Consider the following 19,622-nt stretch of genomic DNA (forward strand, 5'->3'; position numbering starts at 1 on the left):
ATTTCTTTCTGACTATGGACCCATTCCTTCTGACCTTTATAGGTTTGAATAAAGATAAAACTTCAGTCAACTTCAGTGTATGCATGCCCAGATCGTTTTATACATGTATGAAATACATTTTACCAGGGCTACGGTCGAACCTTTCCCAATCAGACTTTTTACGCCAAAGTCTTGAGACATATAGCGGGTATCCGGGTAGGGTCGGGTAATAGCGTTGTGGGTACCCGGGTAGTAAATTTGGATTTGTCCCAGCCCTACTACCTACATAAACAAGCATACAAACTCCTATTGCCGCCATGACCATAACATGACGTGCAGTAAAGCAATGCGCATGTAAAGGGAAGTAACTGCGTGCCATATTGGATCGTATTGTTTTTATTAAATACTTAAAGTATTAGGATTAATATTTTTTCAATTTTGAAAACAGAAATAAAACGAAATATGCGGCAGACTATAAGATGATGTGGCAGTGCCCGAGAACCGAGACTATTATGTTGTTTAACCGAAGGGTGATCATGGGAATTTATTAACACCTAAAGTCAATGAGGAAATGATGGTCTACTGGTATATGGTTTAACTGCCAGATCAATCTTCACAACAAATTTCTCTCACGACAAGCTGGGATAGCCGATGTCATATTATTTGTAATGGAGTCATTCCCTTTCAAAGTGCTGAAAACCAAACTGTTGGACCAATACGTTAGTCCGGTTTGGAGAGTGTCTGGATTAGAGCTCTTGATGGCAAATGAACAGGATATTTGGTGCCAAAAGTTTATTTCAGTACTGTCAGAGATTCAGATAGGTCAGAGTTTGTGTTTGATTGATTCTTCTTTACATTTCTAATAGGGATGAAGTTAACCAATCATAACTCGTGTCATTGACAAACTTTTAATTGGATGCATAATTTTGAATTTACTGTTACATTTGTTTAAATTTTAATTATGAAAATAGATAGCTTCAGCAAGCCTGTGGTATCTTTAGCCAAAATAAATTCTAGGACTGTTTAAGTCTTTGGAAAAAGATGCCTTTTGATTTAGCTGCTTCTAAATATTTTCATGATTTGCTGATTAGAACCTGATGACGTTTACTTTGAGTATATGACAGGGATGCAGTGATGGGGAAGACTTTGATACGATGCATATCTCGATACACTGGTCATGATACAATACATACCTCGATACACTGGTCATGATACAATACATATCTATATGCGCTGGTCATGATACAATATGTATCTCGATACACAGAATAAGAACACATAGGCCATAAACTGAATTATGTTTTTTTAATCTAAAATAAAGTCACTTGACCGGTTCATGTCATTCGCTTCAGCCATCACTGATAATCACAACTGACGAAGATTTTTCAATTCCTTCTCTAGGACGTCAAGTTTATATACAGAACACAGCTTGCGTCGTGTTTATATACAGAACACAGCTTGGGTAGCAAGATATTCTTTCTTTGAAGTAAAGTTGCATGTCATATCGTCATGTATGCTGGTACAGGTCCTTTGTATCATGTATCGTATCCAAGGCTACGTATCGTGGGGCATCCGTTTCATTGAATCGTTTCATATATTTGGTAATACCGTATTCGATATAATAAGCGCCCAGGGCGCTCTCAAAATTAGAAAAAGGGGGCTCTTATTAGAATGTTATTATAAAAACAGAGTTGAAAGATAAATTTCGTGGTTTATGCTGACAGCCTGAAATGTTTATATACGACAGATATATTTTTCCAGAATTTAATTGCCCATAATTAAGGGTGCATATAACACACGAGTGCATATTATACGCGAATAAATAAGTATTGTGTACATTGATCAATCAGCAAGGGTGCTAATTGGGATTGTTCCGAGCCCAAATATTAGCAAATATTGCCGTGGGCGCTTATTAGAGCGGGGCGCTTATGACGTTGAATACGGTACTTCTTGAATCTGCTGGATATGTATAACTACTTGTTTCTAGGTCTGATAATGTTAATAATGTATAACGTTATTCAAAGACTTTCTAACCATGCCAAAACAAAAGCATTTTCAGAAACAAAATACGGACTTGTACTAAAGTCTGGAAATTGATGCTGTTTTTGAACAGTAAGAGATGTAGATATGTTTGAAAATTAAGTTAAACTTTAGGATGTAAATAAGATTATTTATGTTTTAAATATTTAAAATGGAAGAGACTTTCATTTCATATTTCTCTTAATGCTTTAAACTATGAAGTCATATTAGACTTTGTACTTGTAACTTGATTTTATGTTTTCCGTGATACGCAATATTGTTGTAAAGCAAATAATGACTGAAACATACGATCTCCGTGAGTTGTGCAATAGAGAATTCATAGAAGTTCATAAACCCATTTCCTGTGCATGTAGCGTGATGGCTGTTATTATCCAAGTCTGTTTCTTTTCCCAGTTTAGTCTGTATATGAGCATTAGGAGGACATATTGTTATTGTTCTGCAGTTATTTTAAACTTTGTTATGATTTTCATTTGAGAACAAATCCTTACAAGGAGGAATTCAATACTGTGTTAGTCATGAAACTTGCGGGTAATACTATTGATAGAGAATGTGTAATGGGTATCTCCTAACCCTACTGAACCATACCATGTACAGCCTATATTGACGTGTATTATATAATGCAAAGATGTCTGCCATATTTATTGGCTGAGTAGCGATCATATGTTATTCGACAGATACGCTTATTGACTAAGTCAGGTCTGATAATTCATGGCATGACTTGAATTACTAAAAATAGAATGGGAATTACACGGAAGTGGTACATTCCAAACCTTAGCCAATCAGATGTCTCCGTTTGTTGCAACCTTCTAACGTTGTTGTAGCTAATAGAGTAAATAAACTTCGGTTGATAAACGTTCTGAAAAAGCAGGGCAAAAAATTAGAATGCACATCAAAAGACATAAGAGGTTACTAAACTCAGGATTGGGAGGGGGGCTCAAAACTTGAATTAAGTTTTTTTCAGACATAGAACCTTTGAACAGTCCTTTCATATCCTTCATAAAGGTTTCAGGTGTTTAAATTGCCATGGGACCAGTCTACTTGTGTATTAAACAGAGTCTCTTACTGCGCCAAGACATTCCTATCTCAGTTCTTCCCTTGTCGTGGGCTGGTTCAGTGGAGTTACGGGGTGTCCATGGGAGTCGTGTGCGAGGTCATAGTTCTTGGACTTCCGAGTCTTAGAAGGCTTCATCCCCACAACTACAACTGACGAAAGTTGGTTTGAGTCCAGGAACTGACAGTGAGTCACAGAAGGAGCAATCACAGACAGGCAAGGCCTGGTTCTGTTAGGCCTCGTGGATGCTGTATGAATGTACAAGTCTCAGGCCACACCTATTTTATCATATGGTTTACAGATGTTTGCTGACCTGTCAAAATAGAAATGAAACAATTGTGTGCCTAAAGATATTTGTAGGTGTATCTCTCTTTTCATTGTGGAGATGAGCAATCAGAAAATTTAAATAGGTAATTTTGATGTACCGCATTCGACGTAATAAGCGTCCCAGGGTGCTCTCAAAACTAGAAATAGAGGGCTCTTATTAGAATATAATTTTGGTGAGAAAAAACATTGTGAAAGATCGTAAATTTCGTGGTTTATGCTGACAGCCTGAAATGATACATTATACACGACAGATATATTTTCCAGAATTTAATTGCCCATAATTAAGGATGCATATAACACATGAGTGCGTATTATACAGGAATAAATAAGTCTTGTGTACATTGATCAGTCGGGATTGTTCACTAGCAAATACATCAGCAAATATCGCCTTGGGCGCTTATTACGTCGAGTACAGTATTTTAATTTCATTGCCGCTTTTGACATTGGTCAGTTGAATTCATAAACTGAAACAAAGTGTTGCCGCCAAGTGATGGCACTATAATGTGAGTGTGATGGGTTCCAGAGTTGGAGTGGTATTAGTAACACCATAACTCCTTGATTAAATGCCAGCCTTGATCAACACTACCTTGACACAATGCTGCCGGCATAACTAGTGTTGGACAGGCTTCTTTGAAGACCACTAGGTCCCTGTAGGCTTTCCAGGGGAGAAGTGGTCCTCAGCAACGGCTGGTCTGATCAGTGATTGGTTGATTGCATGTCTTCATGCTCTGACTTGGGGCGGTTGGGTAGCCTAGTGGTTAAAGCGTTCGCTCGTCACGCCGAAGACCCAGGTTCGATTCCCCACATGGGTATAATGTGGGAAGCCCATTTGTGGTGTCCCTTGCCGTGATATTGCTTGAATATTGCTAAAAGCGGCATAGAACCTCACTCACTCATGCTCTGACTATGTGGATCATTACTGATATCAGTCACTGGATTGTCTGGTCAAGGCTAGGTTATTTACATGCCTCCATCATATTGCTGGAATATTGCATTCTGGAGTTCGGCAACCAACACACAAATGCTGGTTTGATCCTTGCATGACAATGAGGTTTAGCCCCGTGGGGATGCTGGATTAGAATAGGCCCCCAACAACCTATGCTCGTAAGAGGCAACCAAATGAATCAGGTTCTCAGACGTGGTCCTTGGCGGATGATCTCATCGTACTTGGATGGTATGGATCGTTGCTCACTGTATCAATCACTGGATTGTCTTGTCCAGACTGATTTATTTACAGGCTGCTGTCATATAGTTGAAATATTTAGTGTGACATTAAACAAACTACACACACAATGAGGTTCAGGCACTGCATGGTCAGTTTTGAAAATATTTTTGAAAGGACCGTATTCGACGTAATAAGCGCCCAGGGCGCTCTCAAAATTTTAAATAGGGGGCTCTAATTGGAATATTATTTTGGTGAAATAAAGCAGAGTTGATAGATCGTAAATTTCGTGGTTTATGCTGACAGCCTGAAATGTTTATATACGACAGATATATTTTCCAGAATTCAATTACCCATAATTAAGGGTGCATATAACACATGGCTGCGTATTATAGACGAATAAAAAAAGTCTTGCGTACATTGATCAATTGGAAGGGGTGCTAATTGGGATTGTTCACTAGCCAATATATATTAGCAAATATTGCCATGGGCGCTTATTAGAGCAGGGCACTTATTACGTCGAATACGGTAATGTTTTTCTTGAGATAAAATAGACACCAAGGCATTGAATGAATGGCCACACTCTGTACATTGTGCTGTGTTGGAGTACATATGTAAAACAGTTATCATTGTTTCAGTGAACATTCTTAGGAAATAGACAAGGTGTTGTCGTGTGGAATAATATTTGCATATATCATTATATTAATACTACATGTTTAGGTTAGCTGTATAATCATGATAATATTGGTACAGTATCACGTGTTATACACAGTAAGGTTTACGACAGAATTGGAATGTTATTTTCAAATAGGGAATTATATTGGATATTCACCTTGTAGTTATCATTACCAGTAGTTAATGAAATGACTAAAGCTTTCCAGAGTCCCAAGCCCTTTTGAGGTTCAATGAAAGGTGCTGAAAATAAGGCCAAAAAATAGAATGTTTCTCATCAGAATCTTTTTCTATATCTCTGATGGTTTTGTGCTTATATCACCTCATAAGGTAGTATCGCAGAAAACGTGACAAGGAAAGATAACTCTTTGACGTTTACAATAATATTGGAACAAGATTTATTTTGATTGCCTTAGAAATTAGTTGTTCAGAAGGCATACTTTAAATGTCCTGATAATAAAAACATTTTTTCTATTTTTTTTTGTTTAAGAGATGGATAGTTGACATGACATATTACAATCGGAAACATAATCTGTCATCGGGATCAGCATCCGTTTATGATGTATTATTGTTATTTATGTTTCTGCAGTGTAATATTAATTTTGTATAGGTATGACAACGGAATCAATTGCCAAACATGAGTTATTTAGTTACATTGTTGTAGTTGTGATCATATATTCCTTGTAATAAGATTAGTGATGAAGGTACATCTCACAGCACGCTGCAACTTGGTAATGGGTTAGGAACTCTGGGTGGGACTTAACTCACTCTCAATCTCATTAAAATCAGATCTTTAACTCCGATATGATAGCTGTCTGAGTGAAAAGCTGAGTACACTTCCACCGGAGGTCGTGTCAGGTCGACTTTCCAGTCAGCCAATCAGCATCAAGGCTGAATTCTTGTGAGGAGGGTGTGAAGCATTCAGATCAGCATATCTGATTTCTGTATGTTGAAAATGAACTGAAGTGACAAGTTCCTTATGTAGTAACAGGGCTGTGCCATAGATTTGTGGTGGACATTTCAAACCTCTTGTGGGGGCACGGGTGGCCCAGTCGTCTAAGGTGCCGCAATTCGCTGTGCAGAGTTGCGTCCCTTGGGCAAGCCAGAAACCTATGATTGTGGGTTCGAATCCCGGTTCGCCCCGATTATGTTTCTAGGTTTGTCAGCACCATACCCGTGCTCATGGGTTTCACCGAAGTGGTAAACGTCTAAGACCTGCATCACTTCGGGCTTTCCTCCCACATTAAGCTGACACGCTGTGATATAACTGGAATACTGTTAAAAGCGGCATTAAACCAAACACACTCATTCACTCTCTCAAACATCTTGTTGTTTCTGAGCGCCATAGCTTCCACACCCCAGAGGGAGTACCATAAAAGGAATATTTGTTCTGTGGGGGTTTTCATTAATTTTCTACAAAAAAAGAAATGAAGCTGAATCGTTTAGGAAACTGCGCATCCTTCTTTTAAATTGGGCAGTCAAAGTTTACCTGTCAAAACCTCCTATGCAGGTGTCCTCTGATCACCACAACATAGTAAATAGCGGAGTTAAGATCCATTAAAAAAAGTCTATATCTTTTAAATATGCTGAAATTCTAGTTACCAAATGCATTTGGGATCACACTTTGATCCATAAGGTTTTTATTCAAATCACCACTCATCATAGTTCATAGTCCATTTTCATAGTTTAAAAAACATACTTTTCATTTGCAAAATGAAAAGTATTTCAAAATGGAGATTTTGCTTTTGTGATGTATTAAATGTGCCAATATTTATTGCCTTGAACTACAATGATACAGCTACCAATCATTGATAGACCCCGAGGAGAGTCTTTCAGTTACGAGTTTCTGTGGAGTTTGGGATTTTCCTTGTATTTATTTTTGTAGACTTCTCACTTGTCTGAGGCAGGATGTCAGCTCTGCAGCATGTATTTATAGAACGTGTGTGATAGGTGAAGGTGAGGTTTGCAACGCCAGGGGAACTAACTATATTGCTTGTATTTAAGACATATTGCAATGATAGTTATAATGGACATCTGGCACAGGGAAGGGGATTTATTTGAATTGATACTCAGGGATTTATAGTGAATTTTAATTAAATGTCCAAGGCAGGCATATCTGTTAAAGAAAAACGAATTTTGTCCAAAATTCAAATGGAGATTATTCTTAGCATTTCATTACAAGTCATTGTGTAAGATATTATTACAGCTTTTATAGCTTTGCTGGCCTTGTCAGTGAAATACAAATCACATTTTCAAAACTGATATATAATATTCAAAATATTATAATAAATGATAGATAACTTGATTTGTAAGATTACAATTGTGGAAAGTTCACCGACAATTGGTGCAGGTCTGGGCCAAATATTGGCCTTGGGGAACACCTTGATATATCCCTGTGACCATGTGCTTCATCTTGAAGCAAGAAATTTAGAACTTTATATTTTTTGGAGAAGTTTCACATTGCAGAGATAACAATTATGGGCAGGTCCCAGTAACATAAGTAAATCTTGCTAATACCTGTATGATATTAATAAAATAAAAGTTGGTTATCACAATGATTGAGTGCCAGTTACTGTAGCTTTTGAATCATACAAGTGCCTATTTCTATTATATAATCCCACTGAAGAATCACTAGGGTTGGTTTAGATGCACAGGGCGGCATTCACAGAACTAACATATCAGATTTCAGAACATGTTTGTGTGTGAAATGGTTACAAATGTTTTGATAGAATTAGATCCAATTTACTCCTTGGAATGGAGTGAGTTGGTTTTCATTTTTTTAACAGTATTTCAGTTGTCATGGTGTGTCAGTGGAGTGCAAGAAGATAGGCCTAAAGTGTGACACAAGTGTTGGACTTTTACCATCTTTGTGAAACCACGAAACACAGGTATGGAGACCATGGCTCAGTGTTGGGTGAATCTGGGTGAGGAACTGACATTATAACACACTCTAGTTACTGAGGGATTCAGGAACTGAACGTATGTGATTAATATCAATAGGGCAAAGCTACCAGTAAAGGGGCCACATGGTCGGTACCGACGTAAGCTTGGATTCATAATCGACAATATCATGCCTCCAAAATAACCCAAAAAATGAACTGAATGACTTTAAAACAACGATGTAGTGCCTTGTTAATTGTTTTTTTCACTCATTTAGCACTCAAAAATTAGTCATTCAATTGATGATATCTCCTAAAGTGATCGACCATGTGGTCCCTTTCCTGGTAGCCTTCCCTATATCAGGTATTCCTTGTTTATTGTAAACATGTTTATCCAGCTTTGACCTCATCTTCAGCTATCCCAACGCGTGTGGAGTGTAGAGGCGTGACACGTTAGACAACAACAGGAGACGGTACTGGAGACTGTCCTGAGTAGGGTCATTTTGTACATTATTTATTTTGTAAATAAACTGTGATTTTATGCAAAATACAACATTTGGTTTATGCATGAGACAAACAGATGCTACATCATGAGCCGAATAATACCAGCTATTTTTGTGTGATAATGTTGATGACATTAAATAAACATCTTGAAAGTCATCAGTGTTGTGTCATGTTGGAGCAGTTATCTCCCTTTACATACTCCGTCCTTGTTTGAGGGTATACTTCTCAACTCCGACATCAGTACTTACATGCACTACGTTCCTCCATCAACCTTGAATACATAGGGAAGATTCGTTGTGTAATAGGTATTTGTAACTAACAAATCAAGCCATGGCCTTGTACCAGCGTCAAGGAAACCATTGCTCAGAAAAATGAGCGCTCAGATCACATTGGCAATATTTCTTGTGCAGCATCTGCCATGTCTTGTGGCCATCTAGCTTCAATGTCAGGTAAAGCAGGGTGAATGGACTCCCATGATTTGTGCATGGCCTCATTTCATTAGCCTACAAAGGAAGATCCCAATTACAGGTACCTACAAAGGAAGATACCAAGTACCGGTACCTACAAAGGAAGATCCCAAGTACCGGTACCTACAAAGGAAGATCCCAAGTACCTTCAAAGGAAGATCCCAAGTACCTACAAAGGAAGATCCCAAGTACCGGTACCTACAAAGGAAGATCCCAAGTACCTTCAAAGGAAGATCCCAAGTACCTACAAAGGAAGATCCCAAGTACCTACAAAGGAAGATCCCAAGTACCTTCAAAGGAAGATCCCAAGTACCTACAAAGGAAGATCCCAAGTAACTACAAAGGAAGATCCCAAGTACCTACAAAGGAAGATTCCAAGTACCTACAAAGGAAGATCCCAAGTACCTACAAAGGAAGATCCCAAGTACCTTCAAAGGAAGATCCCAAGTACCTACAAAGGAAGATCCCAAGTACCTGCAAAGGAAGATCCCAAGTACCTTCAAAGGAAGATCCCAAGTACCGGTACCTACAAAGGAAGATCCCAAGTACAGGTACCTACAAAGGAAGATCCCAAGTACCTTCAAAGGAAGAAAATCCTGATGTGTGTTCTGTTCTTTCTTATGGAAAGAAAATGGATATGATTGTATTAACAATTAATTGTCACTAAACCTGAAACGGTTAAGATGAATTCACCAAGTTTCACAGTACACAATAACAACATCATAATTCTGTTTATAGAATGTATTATTTACAATAATGATAAATGCAGGAGACAATATAAGGAAATATGCTGCAAAGATTGAGAATCTTCAGTCTCTGCCGCACTCTCTACACAGTCATCTATGAACACACACACACACACATCCGGTTCAGTCAATTATCTGAACCAAGGGGGTAAACTGGCCCTGTCCCAGTACTTCCGCTCGGCTACTTGTTGATCTCGTTTAGTCTTCTTAAACTCATCCACTTCTTTCTCGGTCGGGGGCTTCGCATCCACAAAGAGGTCCGGGAAGTCAAATGTGTGACCATCTCCCTGTAAGAGATAAAACATTTTTAAGAGATAATTCAATTAGATTTTTATCACTTGTTCCTATATCTGAATTCGCTTAAGGGATACAATGCAGTTTTCTATTGCGCATAATACTTTAAAAATACTGAATCCCCTAGAGGAGTTGCGCATTGTGCTTCTGTGCGCACAATATTCAAAAAAATATAAAAAAATGTTCTTTTTGAATGCTTACTCAAGTGGTTAAAGTGGGACTAAATTTTTAAAAATATAATAATATCTTTGCATTATCGAAAATATGACAAATCGACCAGTATCTGCTGCCATCTGTGTCTCGTGTGACAACCCCCTACCCCCCACCCTCACTGAAGAGTTGACCATCCCAAAACACACTCACTGCAGCTAACAATTCAAAGTGTAATATTCCACAACTCATTCTAATATCTAATGTATATGACTCAATTTTTTATCAGGAAAATCAGTTATGTCAAACATACTGAAGAAAAAATGTTAGGGATTATGAAAGGTTTGTGGGGATATTAAATTTGTAGTGAAAACTGAGCCCAATTTCATGTAAATATCCTGAAAAATATTCATGATCCCTAACTTGTTTTGTTCAGTATATTTAAATATTCACTTGACATAAAAAATAGTTTTGTGTATCATGAAAAGATAAAAATATTCCTCTCAAAAGTGGAGTAGTATATAAACTTGAAGCACCCACTGAAGTTAAGAATATTAAATCTGACGACCTCCTCCTCCGACCCCCTTTGACCTAAAATGGATTGGCCCCTGTTCGCTGTACAGGCGGTCACCATCATGATATCTCGGCACACAGAAGACACTAAGTGACCATCACATCCTCCTACTGGTCATCCACAGGAACAATATCCCTGTAATTACACTGACTGGGAATAACAATGGACTTGATTACAGCACCCAACCCAGCACTGATGCTCTTACCCCAGAAGCAAGATGACCTTGACTGGCTTCCAGGGGTCAGTGTTGTTTTGATGTGGAAACATGAATTTACAAGGAAAATCTCAGTAGGGACCATATGCTAGGTCAATCACATCTATTGTAGGCTGTGCTGGATAAAACTTTTCTAAAACTGAGAATAACTGGGGTGGACCAGATTATGAAATGACTTCCTTCCTGGTTGCTAAGATGTAACATGCATAGGGCTTGTTCAGGCTATTCAGCTATGGAAACCAGACAAATAATGAAAATATGTTGTTGTGTTTTTGCTATTTATTGCCGCGCACGGCAATATTCAAGCTATATGACGGCGGTCTGTAAAAATATACTGGTACTTCTATGTTAGACAAGCAGGTTTTGGTTTGGTTTGTTTGTTGTTTAACGCCGCACTCAGCAATATTCCAGCTATATGACAGTGGTCTATAAATAATCGAGTCTGGACGAGTCAATCCAGTGATTGATATCATGAGCATCGATCCACGTAATCGGGATACGATGACGCGCATCAACCAAGTCAGCGAGCCTGACCACCCGATCCTGTTAGTCGCCTTTTACGAGAAGCATAGTCGCCTATTATGGCAAGCATGGGTTGCTGAAGACCTATTCTACCCCGGATGGACAAGCAGGACTACATTCCATGATGGATTGCTCATTTCAGTGGAGATTGTGACATACCTTGGTTATCACTGCTATGTTAAATCATTGACTGCTGGATCAAAATTCATATAAAGTTCACAAACAAGGGTTTTTCGAAATGACTCGAATCCAAAAGATCGGACAATCATTTGACTCCACTAACATGGCAAACATATATCATGTTTACAGAATGTAAAAAGTCTTGGTCAGTAAGTGGGAATAGAAAGTAAAATAGAAAAAGTACTTTCAGAACATAATTATTATTTAGTTTTTCAAAACCTGGAGCTGAATATAATGCAGTGAGTGTTTGTCCTATCATGAAACCTGATGTAACCTATGGTTTTGCCGTTAAAAGCAGTAATTGGTACAATATATGTGTGGTGAACACATTCATTGCATTGATGGAAAAATACAAGCAATTTTCAGTATATTTTTATCATTTTCAGTCCGTCACGTTTTGTTTCTGGAGCAGAACTAAAAAAACGCAAGAGATATCTTAACCAAACATGGCACATAGATAGGTCTAGTGGAGAAATGGTGATTTTTGAAAAAATTATTTCGAGACTCAGACTGAAAATGGTGGTAGTGCTTGTTCGCGGAGCAGATCTTGAAAACCATACAATATTTCTTGCCTTGCACACAACCAGACATGTCATATTGACAGGAAAATGAGTATTTCATGCTTGTTCTAATTTGTATGTAGGACTGCACTCACCAGCTGAACATAGGCCACCTTACTGTCCTCCTCCCGGGCCACGACGGTGCCCTTGGCCGGGTGCTTGATGTCCTCTCCTGTACAAGAAAACCAAACACTTGACAGACTGGCGACATGTTAGTCTGATAAACATCAGATACCTGACTGTAGACTGGCGACATGTTGGTCTGATAAACATCAGATACCTGACTGTAGACTGGCGACATGTTGGTCTGATAAACATCAGATACCTGACTGTAGACTGGCGACATGTTGGTCTGATAAACATCAGATACCTGACTGTAGACTGGCGACATGTTGGTCTGATAAACATCAGATACCTGACTGTAGACTGGCGACATGTTGGTCTGATAAACATCAGATACCTGACTGTAGACTGGCGACATGTTGGTCTGATAAACATCAGATACCTGACTGTAGACTGGCGACATGTTGGTCTGATAAACATCAGATACCTGACTGTAGACTGGCGACATGTTGGTCTGATAAACATCAGATACCTGACTGTAGACTGGCGACATGTTAGTCCGATACATGTCAGATACCTGACTGTAGACTGGCGACATGTTGGTCTGATAAACATCAGATACCTGACTGTAGACTGGCGACATGTTGGTCTGATAAACATCAGATACCTGACTGTAGACTGGCGACATGTTGGTCTGATAAACATCAGATACCTGACTGTAGACTGGCGACATGTTGGTCTGATAAACATCAGATACCTGACTGTAGACTGGCGACATGTTGGTCTGATAAACATCAGATACCTGACTGTAGACTGGCGACATGTTGGTCTGATAAACATCAGATACCTGACTGTAGACTGGCGACATATTAGTCTGATACATGTCAGATATCTGACTGTAGACTGGCGACATGTTAGTCCGATACATGTCAGATATCTGACTGTAGACTGGTGACATGTTAGTCCGATACATGTCAGATATCTGACTGTAGACTGGCGACATGTTAGTGTGATAAACATCAGATACCTGACTACAGACTGGCGACATGTTAGTCTGATAAACATCAGATACCTGACTACAGACTGGCGACATGTTAGTCTGATAAACATCAGATACCTGACTACAGACTGGCGACATGTTAGTCTGATAAACATCAGATACCTGACTACAGACTGGCGACATGTTAGTCTGATAAACATCAGATACCTGACTACAGACTGGCGACATGTTAGTCTGATAAACATCAGATACCTGACTACAGACTGGTGACATGTTAGTGTGATAAACATCAGATACCTGACTACAGACTGGCGACATGTTGGTCTGATACATGTCAGATACCTGACTACAGACTGGCGACATGTTAGTGTGATAAACATCAGATACCTGACTACAGACTGGCGACATGTTAGTCTGATAAACATCAGATACCTGACTACAGACTGGCGACATGTTAGTCTGATAAACATCAGATACCTGACTACAGACTGGTGACATGTTAGTGTGATAAACATCAGATACCTGACTACAGACTGGTGACATGTTGGTCTGATAAACATCAGATACCTGACTACAGACTGGCGACATGTTGGTCTGATACATGTCAGATACCTGACTACAGACTGGCGACATGTTAGTCTGATAAACATCAGATACCTGACTACAGACTGGCGACATGTTGGTCTGATAAACATCAGATACCTGACTACAGACTGGTGACATGTTGGTCTGATAAACATCAGATACCTGACTACAGACTGGCGACATGTTGGTCTGATACATGTCAGATACCTGACTACAGACTGGCGACATGTTAGTCTGATAAACATCAGATACCTCACTACAGACTGGCGACATGTTGGTCTGATACATGTCAGATACCTGACTACAGACTGGCGACATGTTAGTCTGATAAACATCAGATACCTGACTACAGACTGGCGACATATTAGAGTGATAAACATCAGATACCTGACTACAGACTGGCGACATGTTAGTGTGATAAACATCAGATACCTGACTACAGACTGGCGACATATTAGTCTGATAAACATCAGATACCTGACTACAGACTGGCGACATGTTAGTGTGATAAACATCAGATACCTGACTACAGACTGGCGACATATTAGTCTGATAAACATCAGATACCTGACTACAGACTGGCGACATGTTAGTGTGATAAACATCAGATACCTGACTACAGACTGGCGACATATTAGTCTGATACATGTCAGATACCTGACTGTAGACTGGCGACATGATAGTCCGATACATGTCAGATACCTGACTACAGACTGGCGACATATTAGTCCGATACATGTCAGATACCTGACTGTAGACTGGCGACATGTTAGTCTGATACATGTCAGATACCTGACTGTAGACTGGCGACATATTAGTCCGATACATGTCAGATACCTGACTGTAGACTGGCGACATGTTAGTCCGATACATGTCAGATACCTGACTGTAGACTGGCGACATGTTAGTCCGATACATGTCAGATACCTGACTGTAGACTGGCGACATGTTAGTCCGATACATGTCAGATACCTGACTGTAGACTGGCGACATGTTAGTCCGATACATGTCAGATACCTGACTGTAGACTGGCGACATGTTAGTCCGATACATGTCAGATATCTGACTGTGAGGCACACCCAGCACCATCACACTCTCACACCTTCTGGGGTAGAATAGATCTGTGTGTCCAAGGGAAGACTGCTGAGGATCCGGCGGTCGTAATGTTTAACCTGGATGAGTGTATGTCATCATGGCTTGAATATTGCTACTGGATGTTGAAGATAGTTTTTCATTTTGGGGATAACAGTCACAAATTGTAAAAAAAAATAGTAACAAAGATAACTACTTTCATAGCTGTTTTTGGCATGAACAATTTCTTTTAAACATCTGTTTTGTTTGTTTGTTTGTTTGTTTGTTTGTTTGTTTGTTTGTTTGTTGTTTAATGCTGCACTCAGCAATATTCCAGCTATATGCATGGCTATATGACGGCAGTCTGTAAATAATCGAGTTTGGACCAGACAATCCAGCGAGCCTGATCACCCGATCCTGTTAGTCGCCTCTTCAAAATGGCTATCAAGTGGGGCTGGGACGGGAAACTCAGGTATTCGGGTCGGGTGGTTCCTGAGTAAGACCCGGGTACCCACAGGACTACCTGGACCTTTGGTTAGTCACATGATTATATTGTTTAATGACAAAAATTAAATGTTCACATTTCTTTCCGACTATGCACACATTCCTTCTGACTTTATATGTTTGCATAATGATAAAACTTCAGTCAACTTCAGTGTATGCATGACCAGATCAGTTTATATGTGTATCTAAATACATTTTGACAGGAGTATGGTCAAACATTTCCCTATCAGACATTTTGTACCTATCCAAGAGACCTACAGTTGGTACCCGGTATGGTCGGGTAATAGGGGGGTGGGGTACCCAGGTAGGGTCGGGTAATAGGGGGGTAGGGTACCCAGGTAGTAAATTTGGACTCATCCCAGCCCTACTATCAAGGCTTAAAATACATGCTATGATCAATATGAAAATTTTCTAAAATTCACAATTTAATCTACAGGTAACCTAGCTCTAAATTGAAAACAGAGAACGTATATGAAACTTCTCATTATTGCATGACAGTAACGAGTGAGCGCCAACCCAATCTACCTGATCCAGGTGACAAACTCATTTTCTCCTAAAAACCATTAACACCTGTACCCTTGTCTGTCCTGACCAGTGGTTTGTTGTGTACACAGAGATTGATCAATCCATACAAGCCTTACACAAGTTATACATCATAATCATTCATTTTTACATTGTCACTAATCATCAATATCCTAAGTTTCTTAATAACATAGTATATCATGATTTTCATAAATATTAATTATCTTCAATATCATATGATGTAAAATGCATACTTGACAAAATCATAATTTTCTATTTTTAAAACCATGTATGACTCAGCATTATTTCTAAAAATCTATTTATCCCCTAACAAATAACATCTAGTGATTTGTCTTGTTCACAATCCAAAACATATAGACTAAAATCAGAAGTTTGCACAAGCCATTCTCTGTAAGCAGTGTTTGTTGTCCTGTATCTATTGTTGTGAACCACCATCAACGCCACGCACTGAGGCGCTCCTCATCTGTGACAACACAACCAGTGATTGCACTTTCTCGAGCGCCCGAGATCAATATGTGGGCGCCCGGTGAACCAGTCCATCCCTTGCCTACTTAGGTCCCAGCTCGTCATTTCCATGTCGTGAATTATACAACGTATTGACTCGACTGAACTCGCTGCCATCCTTACATAACCAGCCATTGATTGGTGGATGGGTACACTGATGCTGTGGGAGGCAGAGTGGTGGGCAGAGTGGTCTTGATGGCATCTGGGGACGCCATATTAAAGGGTATACAGATATGATGATTCCACAAATGTGGAATGGAAACTCAAATTTGAAAATCTGGTTTTTTTCCATGAGTCCATACACAGACCTCAGAAATTATATATATATACTGACGGAGGTCAGTAAATAACCGAGAGTCTGGACCAGACAATCCAGTGACTGACATCATGAGCATCAGTCCACACAATTGGGATACAATGATATGCCTCAACCAAGTCAGCGAGCCTGACCACCCGATCCCGTTAGTTGCCTCTTATGACAAGCATAGTCGCCTCTTACCACAAGCATAGTCGCCTGTTATGGCAAGCGTAGGTTGCTGAAGACCTATTCTACTCTGTATCTTCAAGGGTCTTATTCAGAAATGAGTGAATGTTGATTAAAGACACTTTTAGCAATATATAATATTCAATATTCTATCAAGGCGGCATGTCAATAATCGAGTCTAGACCAGGCAAACCAAAGACTGAAAACACGAGCAAGTATCCACATCATGGAGGTACGATGCACACAATCAGCCAGGAGCCTGATGGATGTCTTCACCTGATCACCTCCTTAACCCAGCCATGACGTGCTGGGCACCTGTCTCAACCAGGGTACATTGGGGCACATCATGGAGGTACGATGCACACAATCAGTCAGGAGCCTGATGGATGTCTTGACCTGATCACCTCCTTAACCCAGCCATGACGTGCTGGGCACCTGTCTCAACCAGGGTACATTGGGGCACATCATGGAGGTACGATGCACACAATCAGTCAGGAGCCTGATGGATGTCTTCACCTGATCACCTCCTAAACCCAGCCATGACGTGCTGGGCACCTGTCTCAACCAGGGTACATTGGGGCACATCATGGAGGTACGATGCACACAATCAGTCAGGAGCCTGATGGATGTCTTCACCTGATCACCTCCTAAGCCCAGCCATGACGTGCTGGGCACCTGTCTCAACCAGGGTACATTGGGGCACATCATGGAGGTACGATGCACACAATCAGTCAGGAGCCTGATGGATGTCTTCACCTGATCACCTCCTAAACCCAGCCATGACGTGCTGGGCACCTGTCTCAACCAGGGTACATTGGGGCACATCATGGAGGTACGATGCACACAATCAGTCAGGAGCCTGATGGATGTCTTGACCTGATCACCTCCTAAACCCAGCCATGACGTGCTGGGCACCTGTCTCAACCAGGGTACATTGGGGCACATCATGGAGGTACGATGCACACAATCAGTCAGGAGCCTGATGGATGTCTTGACCTGATCACCTCCTAAACCCAGCCATGACGTGCTGGGCACCTGTCTCAACCAGGGTACATTGGGGCACATCATGGAGGTACGATGCACACAATCAGTCAGGAGCCTGATGGATGTCTTCACCTGATCACCTCCTAAACCCAGCCATGACGTGCTGGGCACCTGTCTCAACCAGGGTACATTGGGGCACATCATGGAGGTACGATGCACACAATCAGTCAGGAGCCTGATGGATGTCTTCACCTGATCACCTCCTAAACCCAGCCATGACGTGCTGGGCACCTGTCTCCACCAGGGTACATTGGGGCACATCATGGAGGTACGATGCACACAATCAGTCAGGAGCCTGATGGATGTCTTGACCTGATCACCTCCTAAACCCAGCCATGACGTGCTGGGCACCTGTCTCAACCAGGGTACATTGGGGCACATCATGGAGGTACGATGCACACAATCAGTCAGGAGCCTGATGGATGTCTTCACCTGATCACCTCCTAAGCCCAGCCATGACGTGCTGGGCACCTGTCTCAACCAGGGTACATTGGGGCACATCATGGAGGTACGATGCACACAATCAGTCAGGAGCCTGATGGATGTCTTCACCTGATCACCTCCTGAAACCCAGCCATGACGTGCTGGGCACCTGTCTCAACCAGGGTACATTTGGGCACATCATGGAGGTACGATGCACACAATCAGTCAGGAGCCTGATGGATGTCTTCACCTGATCACCTCCTAAGCCCAGCCATGACGTGCTGGGCACCTGTCTCAACCAGGGTACATTGGGGCACATCATGGAGGTACGATGCACACAATCAGTCAGGAGCCTGATGGATGTCTTCACCTGATCACCTCAAACCCAGCCATGACGTGCTGGGCACCTGTCTCAACCAGGGTACATTGGGGCACATCATGGAGGTACGATGCACACAATCAGTCAGGAGCCTGATGGATGTCTTCACCTGATCACCTCCTAAGCCCAGCCATGACGTGCTGGGCACCTGTCTCAACCAGGGTACATTGGGGCACATCATGGAGGTACGATGCACACAATCAGTCAGGAGCCTGATGGATGTCTTGACCTGATCACCTCCTTAACCCAGCCATGACGTGCTGGGTACCTGTCTCAACCAGGGTACATTGGGGCACATCATGGAGGTACGATGCACACAATCAGTCAGGAGCCTGATGGATGTCTTCACCTGATCACCTCCTAAACCCAGCCATGACGTGCTGGGTACCTGTCTCAACCAGGGTACATTGGGGCACATCATGGAGGTACGATGCACACAATCAGTCAGGAGCCTGATGGATGTCTTGACCTGATCACCTCCTTAACCCAGCCATGACGTGCTGGGTACCTGTCTCAACCAGGGTACATTGGGGCACATCATGGAGGTACGATGCACACAATCAGTCAGGAGCCTGATGGATGTCTTCACCTGATCACCTCCTTAACCCAGCCATGACGTGCTGGGTACCTGTCTCAACCAGGGTACATTGGGGCACATCATGGAGGTACGATGCACACAATCAGTCAGGAGCCTGATGGAT

The 19,622-nt window shown here is 41.1% G+C and overlaps 1 protein-coding gene across 1 annotated transcript in view; it reads right to left on the bottom strand.

Annotated features, from left to right (window-relative positions):
- Positions 1 to 9,807: 9,807 nt before the first annotated feature.
- The window catches only part of LOC124116584 (probable 39S ribosomal protein L23, mitochondrial), a 39,408-nt gene continuing 29,593 nt past the window's right edge, over positions 9,808 to 19,622 (bottom strand). The window contains exons 4-5 of the mRNA XM_046477976.2: positions 12,417 to 12,493; positions 9,808 to 10,114 (exon numbers count right to left, since the gene is read on the bottom strand). Of these exons, the coding sequence (XP_046333932.2) occupies positions 9,959 to 10,114; positions 12,417 to 12,493 (233 nt within the window). The 3' untranslated portion in view covers positions 9,808 to 9,958. The remainder of the gene's footprint in view (positions 10,115 to 12,416; positions 12,494 to 19,622) is intronic.

Source organism: Haliotis rufescens, unplaced genomic scaffold (assembly GCF_023055435.1).
Source record: "Haliotis rufescens isolate VD_foot unplaced genomic scaffold, xgHalRufe1.0.p SCAF_5, whole genome shotgun sequence".
In the NCBI taxonomy this organism is placed as follows: domain Eukaryota; kingdom Metazoa; phylum Mollusca; class Gastropoda; order Lepetellida; family Haliotidae; genus Haliotis; species Haliotis rufescens.